The 17,348-nt window shown below is 39.8% G+C and overlaps 1 protein-coding gene across 2 annotated transcripts in view; it reads left to right on the top strand.

Annotated features, from left to right (window-relative positions):
* Positions 1-17,348, top strand: part of LOC131463035 (calsyntenin-2-like) — a 338,191-nt gene that overhangs the window by 138,086 nt on the left and 182,757 nt on the right. For both annotated transcript variants that reach the window (XM_058634680.1, XM_058634679.1), the window contains one exon: positions 7,447-7,569. In XM_058634680.1, coding sequence (XP_058490663.1) covers positions 7,447-7,569 — 123 coding nt within the window. The remainder of the gene's footprint in view (positions 1-7,446; positions 7,570-17,348) is intronic.

Here is a 17,348-nt window from a genome sequence, read left to right as displayed (position 1 = left end):
TCATTATGCTGATGTATTCACCAAGGCACTTTTTTGTTGACCTTATCAATCAGAGTTTAATTTCCTACAAATTTCTTTGTAATTAGGGGTCCAAGCTTGGGACACGTGCATTTGAAAGCCTGCAGGTCTCACTTTTTAACATTTTGACAACCTGCGTAGTGCAAATTGTGAAGTGGTGATAGGAGGGGGGTGGTCCCTTTGCATACAGGTCTATCTACTGCTCTAGTCACAAGATTTTCTGCTCACACCCTCAGCTGCTCAGGTATTCATCAACCAATATAGTACCTCCGCCATGTACAGAGCCTCGAGTCAAATCCACGACTCTTGGTTTATTTGACAGTGAAATGGCACAGGGAGATAGTCCCAGTGACCGGCAGCCAGCAGTAAAGGGCAGCGTTCACCTCTCAGCTGTCACACCGCCTGATTACATTAGCCTGCACAGGTGTGATAACTGAATCCCTCCAACCCTGAAATTAGATTGAACTGAAGAACAAAAATGGTTCAGTGGTCTTTAAAACCGCCCATTAATGGAAGACAAAATTACAAGGAAGGGGTTATTATTGAAACATATGTGTAATACAAATTTGATTAGTCTAGGAGACAATATTGAGTGTCAGAAGGTAGTAAAAGTTGGAAATAAGAAATAAGGAAATATGAATTCATTAGTTACAGGTTTTATGACAGAAATGATATAAGGTCAAAATAATTGATTTGAGTCAGTTTTTTTAGCCTATTGAACAAAATTCCCCCAGCTGCTTTCCCTGCTGTGTGGTAAAAGGTCATGACATTTGAATCCCAGCTCAGGTCTAAATAAGAAAACGTTACAAGCTTGTATGAGCAGTGTTTACATAAACAAGAGAAACAAAAGACGTGTTATAGTCCCGCTCCGTCCTTCAGTTAAAAGTTTTTTCTCATGTTCAGCCACACGCTTTAATAAGACGCTGCAAACAGAGGTTATCACACGCCATTTACCGACCGCCTTTAGTAGCCAGTGATGGTGTTTGCCTTTAAAAATTGAGGTCACCGTGAGTGCAGCTAAGACTTTTACTGCGTGTGTGTGTTTTTTGTTTTTAACACACATGCTATTAGAGGTTGTGTGAAGCCTGAAGGCTGACTCGTAGACGAGCGCCACACCTTTCAATCAAAATGTCAACGGGACTAATTTTCTCATTGGCGTGTGTTGTTATCACGCAAACACTATAAGACTTAAAGAGCAGAGAGCAACTGCTCCATTCTGCCTTCATTGCGCATAATGAAGCAACACAATTACAGCCATATATGTGACACCTAATATCATTTTGAATTGACCAAGTTATTTGTGTATTAGACACATAAATCTTAAAGGTTGGGACTATTCTGAAAATTTGTTTGCACAAATGGACAGAAAAATGTGTCACTTCCTTTCACCTGTAGACTTTTCTTGTGTTGCTGATGCCGTCATATTTCATTGAACAATGTGAATGTTAGTCAGTGTCGCTATGTATAAGTTTTGTCTTCAGTTGTTGTTAATTTCCCAGATGGAACCTCCCAAAGGGATTAATAAAGTCGTCAAAAACACAAAAACATATTCTACCCATTGCAATCTCAATTGATTTAACCACTGCTCTAACAACCTAACAACCAGTTTCTTGCACTCTGTTGTTCAGTCAGTGAAAGTAAATTTAAATTAAATCTAAATAGTGAATGTGTTTTGTTTTTTGTACATTCATAGATGTCAAAATGCATGTTTATTATGTATTACCTTTACCTGTACTGTCTTTGCTGTTGTATCACTGCACATTTCCTCATTGTGAGAGGAATAAATGAGAATCTTATCTCCACACCAAATACAACATGAATTTTTAGTCTGATGAGATTACACACAACATCAATACAGAGACAAACATAAAGACAATGACTTGAAGTCATGGAAATTGTTCACTTAAGTTGAAATATTTGCAAACAATTAATTTGTGTGTGTCTGAAATTCCACCGACCCTGCGATGGACTGGCGACCTGTCCAGGGTGTGATTTTGCATTTTGCCCTATGTCTACTGGGATATGTCTACTGGGATTGACAATGAATGAATGAATGAATGAATGAACGGGCACAGCTTCATGAGTAACACAAAGTGAAAACTAGCTTTGTGTTTACTGTGAAAGCAGCGATAGAGTTTTTGGGCTATGACTTCATTAGACGGCTACAAGGTTTCTCCTATAAGAATGATTGGGTTCATATCGCCCTCCCTCTCCTCCTCACCTCTCTGACCTCTGATACAGGGGAGAAGTATAACCATCCATTTTTCTAATGACTCAGGAGCATGTCTCAAGCTGCCAGTACATGGGCCCCAATGTCATTAACATGCAGTCAGCACTGTGTGTCTTCCCAGTGACTGGCTGAGCTGCAGTGACGGGTTAGGGGTTGGTGGATGCTGCAGTAATGTCCCCATCACTCCTGCCTGAAAAACCATTCCGTCCCACACATGTGGCTTCCAGATGTCATTAACTGGAAACCACATCGTAACTGGTCCTCACTGACTGATGGAGAGATGCACTCCATCGTGGGTACTGGTGATTTCATGAAGGTCACCATTGTGGAGACCTCATCAGATGACATAGTGATGTGTAGTTGTGCCGCAGTAAGTGCTATATGTTGTCAATGTGACAAACAAAAGGGTTTCATTTAGTGATGTCCCGATACAACCTTTTTCACTTTTCACAATACTGATAATGCAGCCTTGAGTAGCCTTGATGCCGATATCGATCCGATATCAGCACAAATCATATATACTTTAATGACTTATTTTGTAGTGTGGAATGTTAGAATAGCCTTGATCAAGTGATGTTACCTAAACAGAGAACAATAGTATGAGAAAAACTGACCTATTTATTATTAACCTTTGGTTACATAAATTTTAACCTTCAACATAAGAATATTAGATTTTTGCCATGTTCATTTCATACAGTCTATGGTTCATTTCATCAGGAGGAAAGTACCAAGTGCTAATGGGGGTGTTTTCAGAGTAGCCGTGTTTCACAGGTAACAGCGTGTCTTCAGAGAACACCCCCCTTGTTTTTACTATTTTGGATTAGCCCAACCCACACAGGGTGAGTGACCCATCCCGTAGGTAAACCCGGAGTCCCGATATAATCCGATACTTGTTTTTTGGCTGATATCGGACCGATATCCGATATCAATATTGGATCGGGACATCCCTAGTTTCATTTTAACAGATGTATCAAGACACTGCAGCAGGATCACTGTGTTCTTAATATGCAAGGTTTTGGCAAATGCTGATCGCAGAGCGCATAGGTCAGACTGACACTGCTAAGTAGTCACAGTGCAACATCAAGGCTTCAAGGATTTAGAGGTCAGGAGGGCTCCTGAACTGTATGAAGGCTGAACATGAAGTTGAGGAAGCGGAGTCAATTCTCCAGACTCTTTAGCCGCTGTTGTGATCATGTTATAAAACAATGCATATTCTACTGTTGTACAAAATTAATGTTTTATTGTGCATTGTCCCTGTCTTGAAAAATAAATTACATTACATTACATTTGTTGAGATTGTGCCCTTGTCCTGAGTTGGAGCAGCAGATTAGATACATCTGCTTTTAAAAGCTATTTGGGTTTAGCAGTAGAATCTGTGACATCTGTGAGTTTTTTTCACGGGCATGTCATGTTTTTTCCAGGCAGAAACAATCAGCCATAAACAAATTATCTGAGCAGTGATGGTTCAGTGGCTTAGCAGATTGGCTTTCAACCACTAGGTCGTGGGTTTGATCCCCAACTTCATTAATCTACATACCGATGTCTCCCGGGGAGAGAGTGAATGGGTGAATGCTAAAATTGTCAGGTAAGCAGCTTAGAGTAGTTATGAAGATAAGAAGAACACTGTATAAACACATACCATTGACCATTTACGTCCCGTGTGCAGCGTGAGTTTGAAATGAAAACACCACTATACTGAAAAATACAGCATTATATGGCAATGACTTGCAATGAAATGTAACAAGCATGCATTTATATTAAAGTAATTATGCACTACAGCTTTAATTTGTCTTTACAAAAAAATGTCCTGCTGAAGAAGTCAATGTTTTTTCAGGACTGTACTCGGTTCCTGTGCCTACATTACAAAAATATGTCCAGAAGATCTGCTTCCAACAGATTTGTCCAGAGCTTTGGCAGGAATGACACCTACACATCATGTTTCCCCTTGAAATTCCTGTACAGCCGCGTCAGCAAGCTATTCATTTCCAAAATGACATTGTTTGGCATTTAAAGTTGAGATCCGGCATCATTTTACCTCTCACTGTTGCAGCAAACTCATGCATATTTATCATGTCCTAATAGACTAATGGGCTCCTATCTCTCTTTCCCCTGTAAATGATCTTCGCTGACTGTATCAGGGCCGTTGGCCATACTTTCTGGGCTTACACTCATAAATATGCATCTGTGGAGTGCACCATGTTTCCACCCCCAGCTCTCACTAGCATCTTGCTACCCACAGCTCTCAAAAATATAATTGCACAACATTCAAGATTGGTCCTTTTATCTTTACGCATACTATCTCTGAGCATTTTATGTGTATAGTGTGTCACTGATGTTAAACCTCACAAATTTGATTTGGATTATGTTTGGTTTCTAAATTGTTCTGAATGTTTTAATTTCAGTCATTTTTTGTTGATGTTTTTTTACAAAAACTGAATATTGTTTTGATCATTTTCACTGTTTGGGTTGGCATGATCTAGTTTCTGTGCATTTATAATCTGTTGTTAGTGACTGCTACAAACACAAATAACATAATTTACTCCTTTTTTTATTTGCCATTTTAATCATTTTGACTTCAAACTCTTTAGTCATAAATGTATATTTGTTTTACTTTAAACCTTGTTTTCATTCTTTCTGCAGTTTTGACTGTTTAGCAGTGCTTTTTCTTTCTCACTAATTACTTTCAAGCTCAGAGTTAACATGTTATGAACTATCTCCATCCTAATGAGCAATATAATTTCACAGTGGTACATTTTGTCTATTACTAACACTCGTAACTCAACTTTTTTTGTTCAGATTAAAATTACTGAGCCAATAGTCTCACTAAAATTAAATTAAATTAAATTAAATTAAATTAAATTAAATTAAATTAAATTAAATTAAATTAAATTAAATTAACCCAAACAAATTTGTTTTGGGGACCTGAAAAAAAACCAATGTGACCCATCTGACTTTGAGAATCACTGTCCAAGGCTACAAGTGCAGCTGATTGGTGATCACTATACTGAAGTGATATGTGCAAACTAAGAAAAATATGATTCAAATGCAGCTGCATTTGTTTAACAACAGCAACAAAACCACGGTAATGTCAGCGTCTGTTTGGGTTGTTGTGGAACTTGTATGTGAAGTGCACATTTTAGTGTTGCCAAAAGGATGTAACTGGTGTTTCGTGAGTAATTGAAGTAGTGTATAACAATGGTTCTTTGATTGGCCCTCACAAAGAGCAAGTTTCTCTGCTTTTCATTTGGTTGAATGGAGAGTAACTGTTGTCATTGTGATATATCCCCCTTTACATGATGTATTGTGCTTTTCCTTTGAGAAACTTTAAATTACAGCTTTCCTTTGTGTCATTTTCATCCCATCAACTTAAACTTGTAACTAAAACAGCAGACTTTGGTCGGGGTGGGCAATGATATGAAAAAAGAATGAATATACAAATAACCACCGAATCACTTTCATTACACTCGTAACAATCTGCTGTTCATTAAGGGCCTTATTTAATGTGGAATACACCTTATTTAATATCAAAATAAACAAATGTGTTTGTCGAACACATCTGACTGTAAGGGGGAGTTTTCAGTCAAACACTGTTGTTGTTTTTTAAACATTTTAGAAAGTAATCCTGTCAGAGAAAGGTCTTAAAAACATCTTCATCTTTAAAAGCATGCCAAGTCAGCAGGTGGCAATGTAACTGTAACTGTAAAGCCTTGTCGGCCAATCAGAAGAGAGATAGAAAAAAAAATCACTACCTGTGTTCGGTAGGCACAGGTAGTGATAAAAATAATAATAAACTGTGTATGTGTGTGTTAGCATGGTAAATTACCACTAAGCAATGCTAACACTATAGCACATGTCATGACACAGATTGACACAGGTGCACAGATTGATGGTTCTGTAAACCAGCTTGAATTCCTGCAGGATAGGTCCAACAAATAAATGAATGGACAGTCCCTGTTGCACCTTTACAGCTTTTGCTTATATTTAATGTTACATATTTTGGCACACCCTAGAATAGATAGAAAATATGCTGCATGGATGTGAAAGTGTAAAGCAGAGACTGCCCTCCAACGAAACATAACTATGGGTCGTATGCAGGAATTATGAGTCATAGGTACGTATGTTTCAATTGCTTTGAGTGATCATCAAGACTAGAAAAGCGCTAATTACATGGTATACATAGTTAAATGGTCTGTATGTATATAGCGCTTTTCTAGTCTTGATATACTGAGGCTAAAATCTTTGGCTTCAGGTTTTCTTCTGCTTGAGGCTTCTTTGCTGTGTGTATTCCTTTTTCTGCCCTTTTAATGCTGCAGTTTGTCCACAATAGAGGCTTTAAAATGCAAAAAATAAATATATTTACAAACACAATACATATTAGCAGTAAAATGCACAGAAAATGACTTGAAGCTTCTGTTTTTGTATGTGTGTCAGGGTTTGTGTGTGTGTGCGTTTTCCCCTGAACTCTTTCTTCTTCTTTTGTTTGTAAGATGGAGAAGAAATGGTGAGTGGCTCGGCATGATGCTGCACACAGCCCAGGGAGCCACGACTCAATTATGGCCCCTAATCAGGCCCTCAGCTCATGAACTTTGTTTTGACTTGGCCTTGGATACAGTTTTCCACTGGCAGCACAGTAGCAGTCATTGATCAAGCGTGGCAACGTGCTCAAAAACCTGCAGGGAATGTTTGAGGGAAGAAAAGAAGAAAACAGACTAAAAAAGGTAGCATGGGGAGACGAGCATTGTAAGAATGCCTTGTAGAAACCTAAGTTGGAGGAGTGCTGCAGTGCTGCTGCTGTTGGAGCATTCACAACATACAGCACTAAGTAGATTAGGTACAGTCTACAAATAACACTCCCTGGACAGGAAATCACAGGCGGTAGCCCCAACGGTTTTTGACTAAAATGTCAATTTCAAATCTATTTTAATTTACAAATATAACCCACAGATGAGGATGCATGCTCAAAACGCTCACAGAGAGTTGTGGAGAGGACTATGTATGCTAGCATCTCCAATATGCTGTTCTACTGCTTGAAATTGTCATTTTAATGTAATGAACCTGTGACAGTAGGACCACATGTGCATTTCAAAGTTAAAGTGTTGACTGCAAAATGAAAACGCTGACACACATTCAGGCTGATGGTTCTGTTGTAGCTTGTGGCAGAAGTGCTTCACTGACATCTCTGCTCTCTGTCTCCACAGTAAATAAACACAAGCCATGGATTGAGACATCTTACCATGGGGTGATCACTGAAAACACTGACATCGTTCTGCTGGATCCTCCTCTGGTGGCTCTGGACAAAGATGCCCCCATCCCTTATGCAGGTATGGTACACTCCAATCTTAATTGCCCCAGATCAGAGGCGTGAACTTAGACCTTTTCTGCTCAGTGATGTATCCTGTACACATGAAGCTTTAAAGTGATGTCGTATCTTGGTAAATGAGCTTAAATTACATTTATATAGAATATTAATTTGCTGCATCAGAGTTTTTTAAGAGTTAGTAACAACATCAGTCTTGGGTGATCCAATCTTATATTTGCTAAGTACAGGTCTGAATGATCCCAAACCGATTAATTTAGTAATCGATTAATAATCGATTCATCGTTTCAGCTCTAATCACATGATTTCATTTTTCTCATATCAATTCCAGTCCATCGCAGGACCAACACACAGAGACAAACAACCATTCACATTCACTCTCACATTCAAATCTACGGTCAATCTAAAGTGTCCAGTTAACCACCGCATATTTTTGGACTATGGGAGGAAACCAGACGCATGCACATGTGGGAAGAACATACAACTCCATACAGAAAGGCCCTTGGTCTGACCGGGTCAAAAACCTGGCTCTTTTTTCTGTAATGCAACAGTGCTTGCTTGGTTCAAAGTATAGCTTTGATTGACTCAGCTTCTTTCATCTCTTTTTTTCTTTTTACTTGTGCCAACATAAAAACACACAAACACGTTGATGTCAGACACATCTGTCATTCTTGTTAAAAACTATAATTATATTCCACAAACCAACATGGCATCAGTATGTATTTGAATAAAGGCCACATGAAGCCAAGTCCAATCCCATGTGGTCACAGGAGACATATCCAGGACACATTTGAATGCAAGGTGTGAACAGTCATACTAACTGCATGAGATCGGATCACAGCATTACAATAATACCAGTCTGAACGGGGCATTAGTGTTTCTGCGGTGTGATGTAACCATTTAATCCAGAAACGGATTCTCAGTAAGCACACATCACATTCAGAGCTCATATTTCATGTTCATTTGAAGTGGAACATGGCACAAATAAGGCCCATGCTGGCTGAGGACACTGCAGGGGGAACAAAAAGGAGTCAAACTGGATTAGGTTCTTCACATTCTGGGACCATACCAGCTCATCTAAAGGGTGCCAGCTTTTTGTGGGAGGAGGATAGCTGGAGGCTGTTGGCGAGCACAGCCAGCCTGTCTCCTGCCAGGCCGCTAATGTGGCCACGGACCTAGCATGGGGCTGCGACGCAGTTCTGGAGCCCACTCACAGAGGGCCTCGAGCTGGGCTGAATCAATGGATGGATGGAGAGGATGTATGTGTGTGTGTGTGTGTGTGTGTGTGAGAGAGTGAGAGTGTGCAAGCTTGTGTGGGTGTGCATGTGTGGCATGGCCAGAGGGATCTCACTGTAATGGCCACCCTACAGGGAGAAAGAGAGAAAATGATGAGGCAGTAAGGAGGGTTGTTGGCTGACCAAGCATATGTCCTCTGGCTCTCCATAGACTGACAGACACACAACAATGAAGTGCACACACAATTGGCAGGACACAAGGCTATTCCTGGATTTCCTAGGGGGTTCTGGTGCAAGACATTTCTCACCAAATGATTAATAAATTAACAAAAGCATTGACATCACTGCTCTGTTTTGCTGAATCCATTTTCTTTTCCCTCTTCTCTCCATTTCAACATAACTGGCCACATATCCAGATATATGTTCACCTACATGCTCATGTGTATCTCACCTTCCTCCCTGCCTACATTCACACATACCCACCTCTAACCCATCAGGCCTCCCATATTTTTGTCCAAGCAACATCTACTGGTGAATATCTCACATTTCCCTTCCAAGAATGTAGAAGAACATTACATGTATGTATGTATGTATATATATATATATATATATATATATATATATACATATATACATATATGCAGTATATATTAAAAATAGATCAGTGGAACAGCCAGCTCACATGCCACTGTACTGCTTGCCACTGTGTCCCTGGGCAAGACACACTCAACTCCAAGTTGCCCTGGATGAAGTGTGTCTGAGTATGTTAGATGTGTGACACTGAGTACTTAATAAAATCATTACAGCAAAAAATAAAAAAAAACATTTTGGAGTCTCTTTCAAAATTATTGGAAAAGTGAGGACTATTTATTTAAGCATTTGAATTTGATATCAAAATATGAATATAAGACAAGATATTTATTTCAAGGTATTTACATCCACATATGTTAAACTACTCAGAAGATAGCCTCGTTTGTAATGGAACACCACATTTTTAGGTGAACAAAAGTATAGGAACAGAGAGACTTGACATGTGTTGTGTGGGTTCTTTAGATGTTTTATCACATGACTTGTGTTGAAGGAGCGACTTTTCTCCTCCTCCTTTTGACAGTCTAGCAGAGCACAGGTTACAGACTGCTCTCATCATCACTTATCTCATAGTGTTTCCAAACTGGCGACACATTCGCTTATTACCGCACACCTGCTCAGCTCACGCTCAAAATACGTAAAGTGGTGTCAGGTGCAGCAGTATTGGAGTAGTTTTACGAATACAAATACGAGTACAATAGAGCAGCATCAGACGCGATACCCAATACTGTTACATTTGACCATAGAGCTGCACTGTCGTGACACGAAGAAAAGGGAGAGAAGCACTGCAGCAAAACAATTGCGACAATTGTTTTTTAAGTTGTGATGAGGGCTGGGTGATAAATCAATTATAGAGATTGATCAGCATTTGTAGTTTAAGAGGATTTGGTTTTAATGAAAATAGGTTTCCCGTATAGTTCCAGTAGAAAGTTTGCTTACAAGTAAATTTTTTGCTGTTAAGATGCTATTGTATTGCACTTTAACCATAAGGGTAAATTATTTTCAAATCCCACAAGGAAAAACAAAATCAAATTGAAAATTGTTTTGAATAATTTCTTTGACATTTGTAATTGTTCAAAAGGGGAAAACAAAGTAAATTGAGTTTGGTTCAAGAAATTTTTTTTCAACAAATCTTTTTAAGCCATATTGTCCAGCCCTGTTTCCAATTACATTTTTCCGCATCAGTTCATTAGCATTCGAAAGAGATAAGAATGCATCTAAAAATCAATTTATTTTTCCAAGCCCTATTCAAGTTTAATTCAGCAGAAAAATTGCAAAAAAGTTCATGACATTTCCCTGCTCGTCCTTCACATCACTCCAAGACCTGTCTAGTAATCGCCTCGGACTACTGAGCAAGGTGCAACTGTCACCACACTCACTGGTCTGGAACAACAGGAACTGTGGCAGTGCAGAGTCTGAAAGCAGGCAAAGACTGAAATCAACCACCGCTGTGGTGCCACAGCAGCTCACCATGTCAAAAATCACAGGGACAGCATGTCAGCAAGAGTGAACAGCACAGGGTTAGATATGCTCAAGGTTTTTGGTGTGAATACAAGGCTGTTCCTGACAAACTGCAGGTGTCCTTCCCTAGGAAAGGAAGGAAATACAAAACGTTATAAACACCCACGTTGTACAGCAAGCATCAAGAAAAAAAACTTTTATATAAAGGTTAAGCTCTTTGCCTCGCCTTTTATTTATGAGTTACATGCATGCATGACCACATGGGGAGCATAGGCTTCTAGTCTGTCACAACATATGATTGTAATAGTTGTCAAGTGCATGAAGTGCATGAGCTCATTCAGTAATCAGCTTGATTTTTTTTGTGGTCCTCAGCAGCTCTACTGAAATAGTCACATCAATATTCTCAGTTCTGTTGTACCTGAAGATATTTGCATTTAAGGGTTTGGTTGGGTTCGCCTTTTTGTCTACGGAGCTCCTCCTTGTGTCTACCCCTTTATGTGGTAGAGCGAGTCGTCTTTCAACTGGAAGGTTGTGGGTTTGATTCCTGGCTCGGAGAGTCAATGTGCCGATGTGTCCTTGGGCAAAACAGCTTGTGATGAAAATGCGCTGCACATAGATGCACTGTATGAGTGTGAGTGAATGGGTGTGAATGGGTGAATGGTAAATCTGTACTGTAAAGCAGCTTTGAGTGATCAACAAGACAAGAAAGCGCTCTATAAAGCCAAACCATTTAACATTTATTCTCACTGTCGTAAAAAATTAACCACTGACAACCCAATCACTTTAATCCTGCCAATCACTCCAAATTTGTTAAATTAGGATACAAATATTGAATAAATGTGATTTGAGAAAACAAATAAAAAAGGATTTTTTAGTTCCTGGCGTTCACATCTTAATATGTCAGAAAATGTAACACCTTGTGTTTGAACTCAACCATTTTCCAAATCAATTTATACAATAAAGTATGACTGACAGGTTATTGTTGTTACCATTTAGATCAATTTCTTAAACACTAAATAGCTGTGAAAGTCTGCCCTAAGATTTCAAACCTGTGAAGACTGAACTTTTGAAGCTGAGATATGAGGCAGCATTGATCAGAGCCATTGCACAAACACTGGCCATAACCAATATAGGTTACGGCCAAGTGCACTGAGACACAGACGTTGAACGGCTCGGCCAAGGACACCTGCCAATAACAACACGTCTGAAAATAATTGTGAGGAAAAAACAGAAAATCAACTCAGCATCAGCCTCCAATAGTGAAAGTGAGGTGGAATTTGATTTAAGTGACACATGTCGTTTGATGGACTGATGAGACAAAGAGAGTAAGAAACATTGGCATCTTTTCTCAACTTTCAGGGAAACCTCGCAAACTCTGAACTGAACCTGGTCGGGAGCAGGACCAGCGAGCCCTTAGGCTGATTTCAGGTTTACTCCAGGGTGGAATGTGCCAGGATTTTACCAGTGTGAAAGTTTCTTTTAGCCTGAGGCTAAGAGAGCTGCGAGCCTCAGGCTGAGTACAATGTGAAAAACCTGCTAGATGTAAATACCACAGAATAAATGCTGCAAGTTCCATTCATGATTGATTGTAATACTGGAGGTCTGTATTGGACAATTAAGGAAAAATTATTTGCTCTTCTATTTGTTATGGGATGCTCAAATTGTGCTGCAAATTAAAACTGATGCCTATGATATATGTAGGTATATAGATTAGGTTATTAGGTTGTACATTTATTACATTCCATTATTTGTACAACATTGAACAAAATATTGATAAACGACCTGTGTTTTGGACAATGGACAGGTATTTGTTAAAACTGTAGGTCATTATATTATCAGTTAATTCACAGACTTTACAGTGGTACTTACTGTTGCACATCACCTTGATGGTCAGCCACGTTGCACTGTTTGCCCTGGTGGCTTTGCAGCTGCGTTTGGTAACTATCCATTGATGGAAGGCAACTTCCTGCGACAACTTGCAGGCAAGAGGATGCACATGAAGGACTCATACCTACCAACATGATTCTGTGAGTATTTCTTCTGGGTTCCCTTTGTTGATGAATAATACAGACTGCAGCCACTGGTTGGTAAGGAGAGTAGGTCTCGTACTCTCTCACATGCACAGAACATTTGTACTAGTTGCTCGCCAGCTGTAGTTATCGCAGTGTATGTGTTGAGTTAATGCAAGGATTGCAATTGTTTGCCCAACGCATGCCAAATGAGGCAGTGTCACAAAATAGTGTGGTGTATCTGTGGCGTTTGCATGTTGTCCCTGTATGTGAGTAGGTATCTCCAGTTGCTTTTGTTTCCTCCCACAGTCCAAAACATGCAGAATAGGTTAAATGGATGCTCTGAATGGATGTACGTATTTGTGTGTTTGCTCTTCAATGGTCTGGAGACCTGTCCAGGGTGCATTACCCTGCATTTTGCCCTTTGTCAGCTGGGATTGGCTCCAGCTCCCCCTCACGACCCTCATGTGGAGGATAAAGCGGTTGACAGTGAATGAGTATCCTGGGCTTTAATCACTTGAGTTGGCAGGAAAACCTAAACATCAATGATGTTCAGATTTATAAGAACATTGTATCATATTAACTGTGCTACCTTTTCAGGTGTGTCTCTGTCCATAGTGTAGATAATGTGTGAGACCAGCAGATCACGTTATTCAGCTGAATCAACATTTTCTAGGAGACTAACACTGAGTTGGCTCCTAAAGTGCCAGGTTAACAAGGTTAATGGGCAAATGCTGTGCCGACTACTGCAATTTTGGCATTGGTTAGTTGGTTGTCCATCACTCCTGGTGCGTTGTCTTGCCAGCAAACTCAGACACTGACACCCTCACATTTTCTGGTGGTGTAACAGACCATTCATGTGTAAATCTGTCACTTTCACTGTTCCCCAGAGCCCTGCAGTTTTTGTTTGAACACCAAGCTAATGTCTCACCAGTGACCTGCGTATGCATTTGCTGCTCCATCATCAGCCACTGTTGGTAAGACAGGTTCATAAACCCTCTGTGTGCCAGATACAAATACACACTTTCACACACATTCTTGTACAGTGTGCTTAGTAAAGACACTCTAGTGCAGGCCTAGTCAACTAGCGGCCCTCCTGTGGCCTGTGAACGCTCTGTAAATGAAGCTAACTTTATGATCAAACTCATCTATGAGTTATTTTAAGAAGAACAACTGAGTCTCAACGGCTCTTATCTGACTTGGGTACGTCTGTGCGTCATTATATGCATACGTTACACATGCAACACGGTGCTCGGCTGTGATTGGCTGCAACATGAGCCACTCGCACTGCTCTTCATCGACGGGAAAGGTCAGAAACCCTCGCGCACACTTGGACACACTCACACACTCAGGCTGCATAAATCGCGTCAAAGCCTTTACTTTGTCTCGAGTTTGTGATATGCAGTTTGCTTTTTCTCCAACTCTGAATAACGGAGCACTTACTTTAGGCAGCAGGAGTCAGTCTGCTCCCACGCTCGTCTGGTGTTTGAAAAAACAATGTATCTGAATTCTAATTTTACTGCATCACAAAAACAACCCTCTCAGGGCATTAATACAAATCAATTATCTCTGACCTTGGCTTTCTTCAGTGAAACCAACAGCTTCCCATTGCTCTGAAAACAGCAGGTGGTATGGAATAGTCATTCACTGCTGTTGTACAAGGTAAATAGATGCCATTAAACCTACAGCCTGGCTAATGTGTTCTGATTAATTAGCCTCTTGCCGCCTGTCTGATTGGGAAACATATCTCAAGCTAATTATGAAAAGTATCTCATTAGCACAGTAGACATGAGCTTAGTACAGTGGTAGGTGGGAAAGCACGAGTGCTGCATGTGTTTGTTGGTCATTTCAATGGAAGTGAGAGTTGAGCTGGGTATTGAACTTAAATACTTTTGTGGTATCGCATAAAAATGTACCGTCATTTAATATCTAATTTCAGTACCTATGGAATTCATCTCATCAGTGAGCCAATAAGCATGCATCATGCTGTTTGACTGAGATTTAACAGAGCTTATGATTGGCTGTCCAGAGACGGAGCTCATTCCCCAAAGGAGAAAGGGAAGACAGGGCTTAACAAACGCACACACACACGCACACACACACGTATGTTGTTTAATGAATGACGATACTGTAGGTCGAGAAGTCATGACAAATTTAATGAAATATTTTATATGGTTACAGATTAAGAATTACTCATCTTCAACCACAAAGGGATTGAGATGGCATTATGTGTTTTCTCTTGGGATAGCCTATGGTATCCTGTATTACAGGGGATATGAAATAAGTGTGAATCATCTTTAGTGTTTATCATGGCTGCCAAACAGATATTAGCAGTTTATATCACTCAGATAGGAACATTCTTAAGCCAAAAAAACCCTCATCCTCCAAATGTCAACCACTTCCTCAGAGAAAAGTAGCGTGTTTGTGTTATATTGGCTTATATCACATGTCATTTAGCAGACGCTTTTATCCAAAGTAAGTAAGTGCTTTTTTTTTTTGTCGTCGTCGTCTTAGTCGAGGTAGAGTCGAAAGAAATGTGTTTTTAGTCAGTGGCGGAAGTATGGAGGCTTTCTGCTGTCCGGATGTCGAGGGGAGCTCGTTCCACCATTTGGGAGCTAGGACAGCGAACAGTCTCGAGTTCTGAGAACGCATCTGCGATCCTCTCAGTGAGGGGGTAGCAAGCCGGTTTACTGATGCAGAGCGGGGTGGGCGGGATGGGGTGTATTGGTTATAGTGTACAGAATAAATTTCAGAGCACAATATTGCTCCGTGTTCAACTACATGAAAATAACAAGGGTATGACTTAAGAAATGTACAATGTAAAGAGGATTTCATGTATATCAATATCGATATTGTGTTGAAATTCCCAGCCCTAATCAATCGGAGTAGGGAGGATTAAGGTTAATGACAGAGTTTCTATCTTAAGTTTATGGCTCTTTACAAAATGAAACATGCTTTTGTTCATGGGGAAAATATCACAATTCATTTCTACAGTTAAATGTATTAAAATGAACTCTTCCACTGCTGTCAGACTGTGGAAATTGAATATAAAATGACTTTTAATCACAGCTCGCTCTCTCTCTCGCTCTGTCTCACAGGTTCCTCTTTCTAAATTCACTCAAAATCCCCTGTCTGGAAACCCTAATTTAAAAAAAAAGACAAATAGAAAAAAGCAGCAAAGTAGTCCATCTTTGAAAAAAAATAAAAAATAAATAAATCTTCTCACCACATAGCTGTCAAATTCCTCTAATCCATCTTTGCTATCTTGTTCATGCTCCTCCTACCTCTTTTACTTGTGTGCCCTCAGAGAAGAGTACTGCTTTCTTTCCACTTTTCTGTGGACTCTCACTCTAAATAATTTCCACCTGTCTGTTTTCATCCAGCTCTGAGGTATTCAAGGGTGAGAGTTACGTCCTTTATCTTCCCAAGACTCAACGTTCAATGCATGTTTTCTTTGACGGATGACAGCTCAATCTTTTGGGAAGAGTTCAGTCTAATTATACTTTTGACATTGTTTATGAGGGGGCTGATGGTAAAAGGATGGAGAGAACAAATGTAACTGCAAACACAAGAAAGTAAATAGTCAATAAACTAAAAACAGCCCTGCTTGAACATCACTGTTCATTGCAGTTAAGGACTTAGGCTGGACGTACAAAAGTGATTGTGACAGCTGATGCCTATATTTTAGCCGGCCACCATTGAAAACAGACATGTAATATAATGTATGCATCAAGGTACTTACAAGTCAAGGAGGAGGAGGTTATAATCTAATTATGACCACACTAAAGACGTTTTTTTTTCTCAGCATTTGTTTTTTTTTTTGTATTTATTTATTGGCCCTAATTATCTTCCATACATTGTATATTTTTGAAATATGCTTATCTTGTGAACATGGCCAATCTCTGCCAAATCAAATATGTGGACAGATGCTCCGCTGTGGCGACCCATCAAAGGGAGAAGCCAAAAGAAGACAAAGAAGAAGACATTTATACAAAGGGTCTGGTGTTTGCTATGGCAGGCAAATGCAACAGCTGGACCAAAAAGGAGACCCTGATTACACCACACACAGAATAGAAGCATATGGTTACTCTGTACTTCTCATATTTGTCTCCTCTTGTCTTTTGAGCCAGGGTGCTGCATGATGCTGGACCTTTTATGGGTGATAATGTTGATTTATGTAAATGTATTTCAGCCTTTGGTGATGAAAAGCACAGACAGACTGTCTTGCTTGTAGCCTTCTGAATGCTTTATTCTTTTGCTCCAAGACAATGGAGCTATCACTCTGCCATTGTTCACACATTCATTTATTAATGAAGTACTGAAATACAATCTGCCTCCTCACTGAACCACACAGACGAAGGAAATAGTCTTTTTAATGAGATTTTTTTTTGTCTTTTGATGAGCTCCAGAAGCAGCAGAGGGGAGCAAGTGGAGTCAGTGTCGTGTCTTACTGCTTTGTTCTTTCAAAGAGGAGCACAAAGGAACATGTG

This window comes from Solea solea, chromosome 7 (assembly GCF_958295425.1).
Source record: "Solea solea chromosome 7, fSolSol10.1, whole genome shotgun sequence".
NCBI classification, from domain to species: Eukaryota; Metazoa; Chordata; class Actinopteri; order Pleuronectiformes; family Soleidae; genus Solea; species Solea solea.
This window is presented reverse-complemented; position numbering and strand designations above follow the sequence as displayed.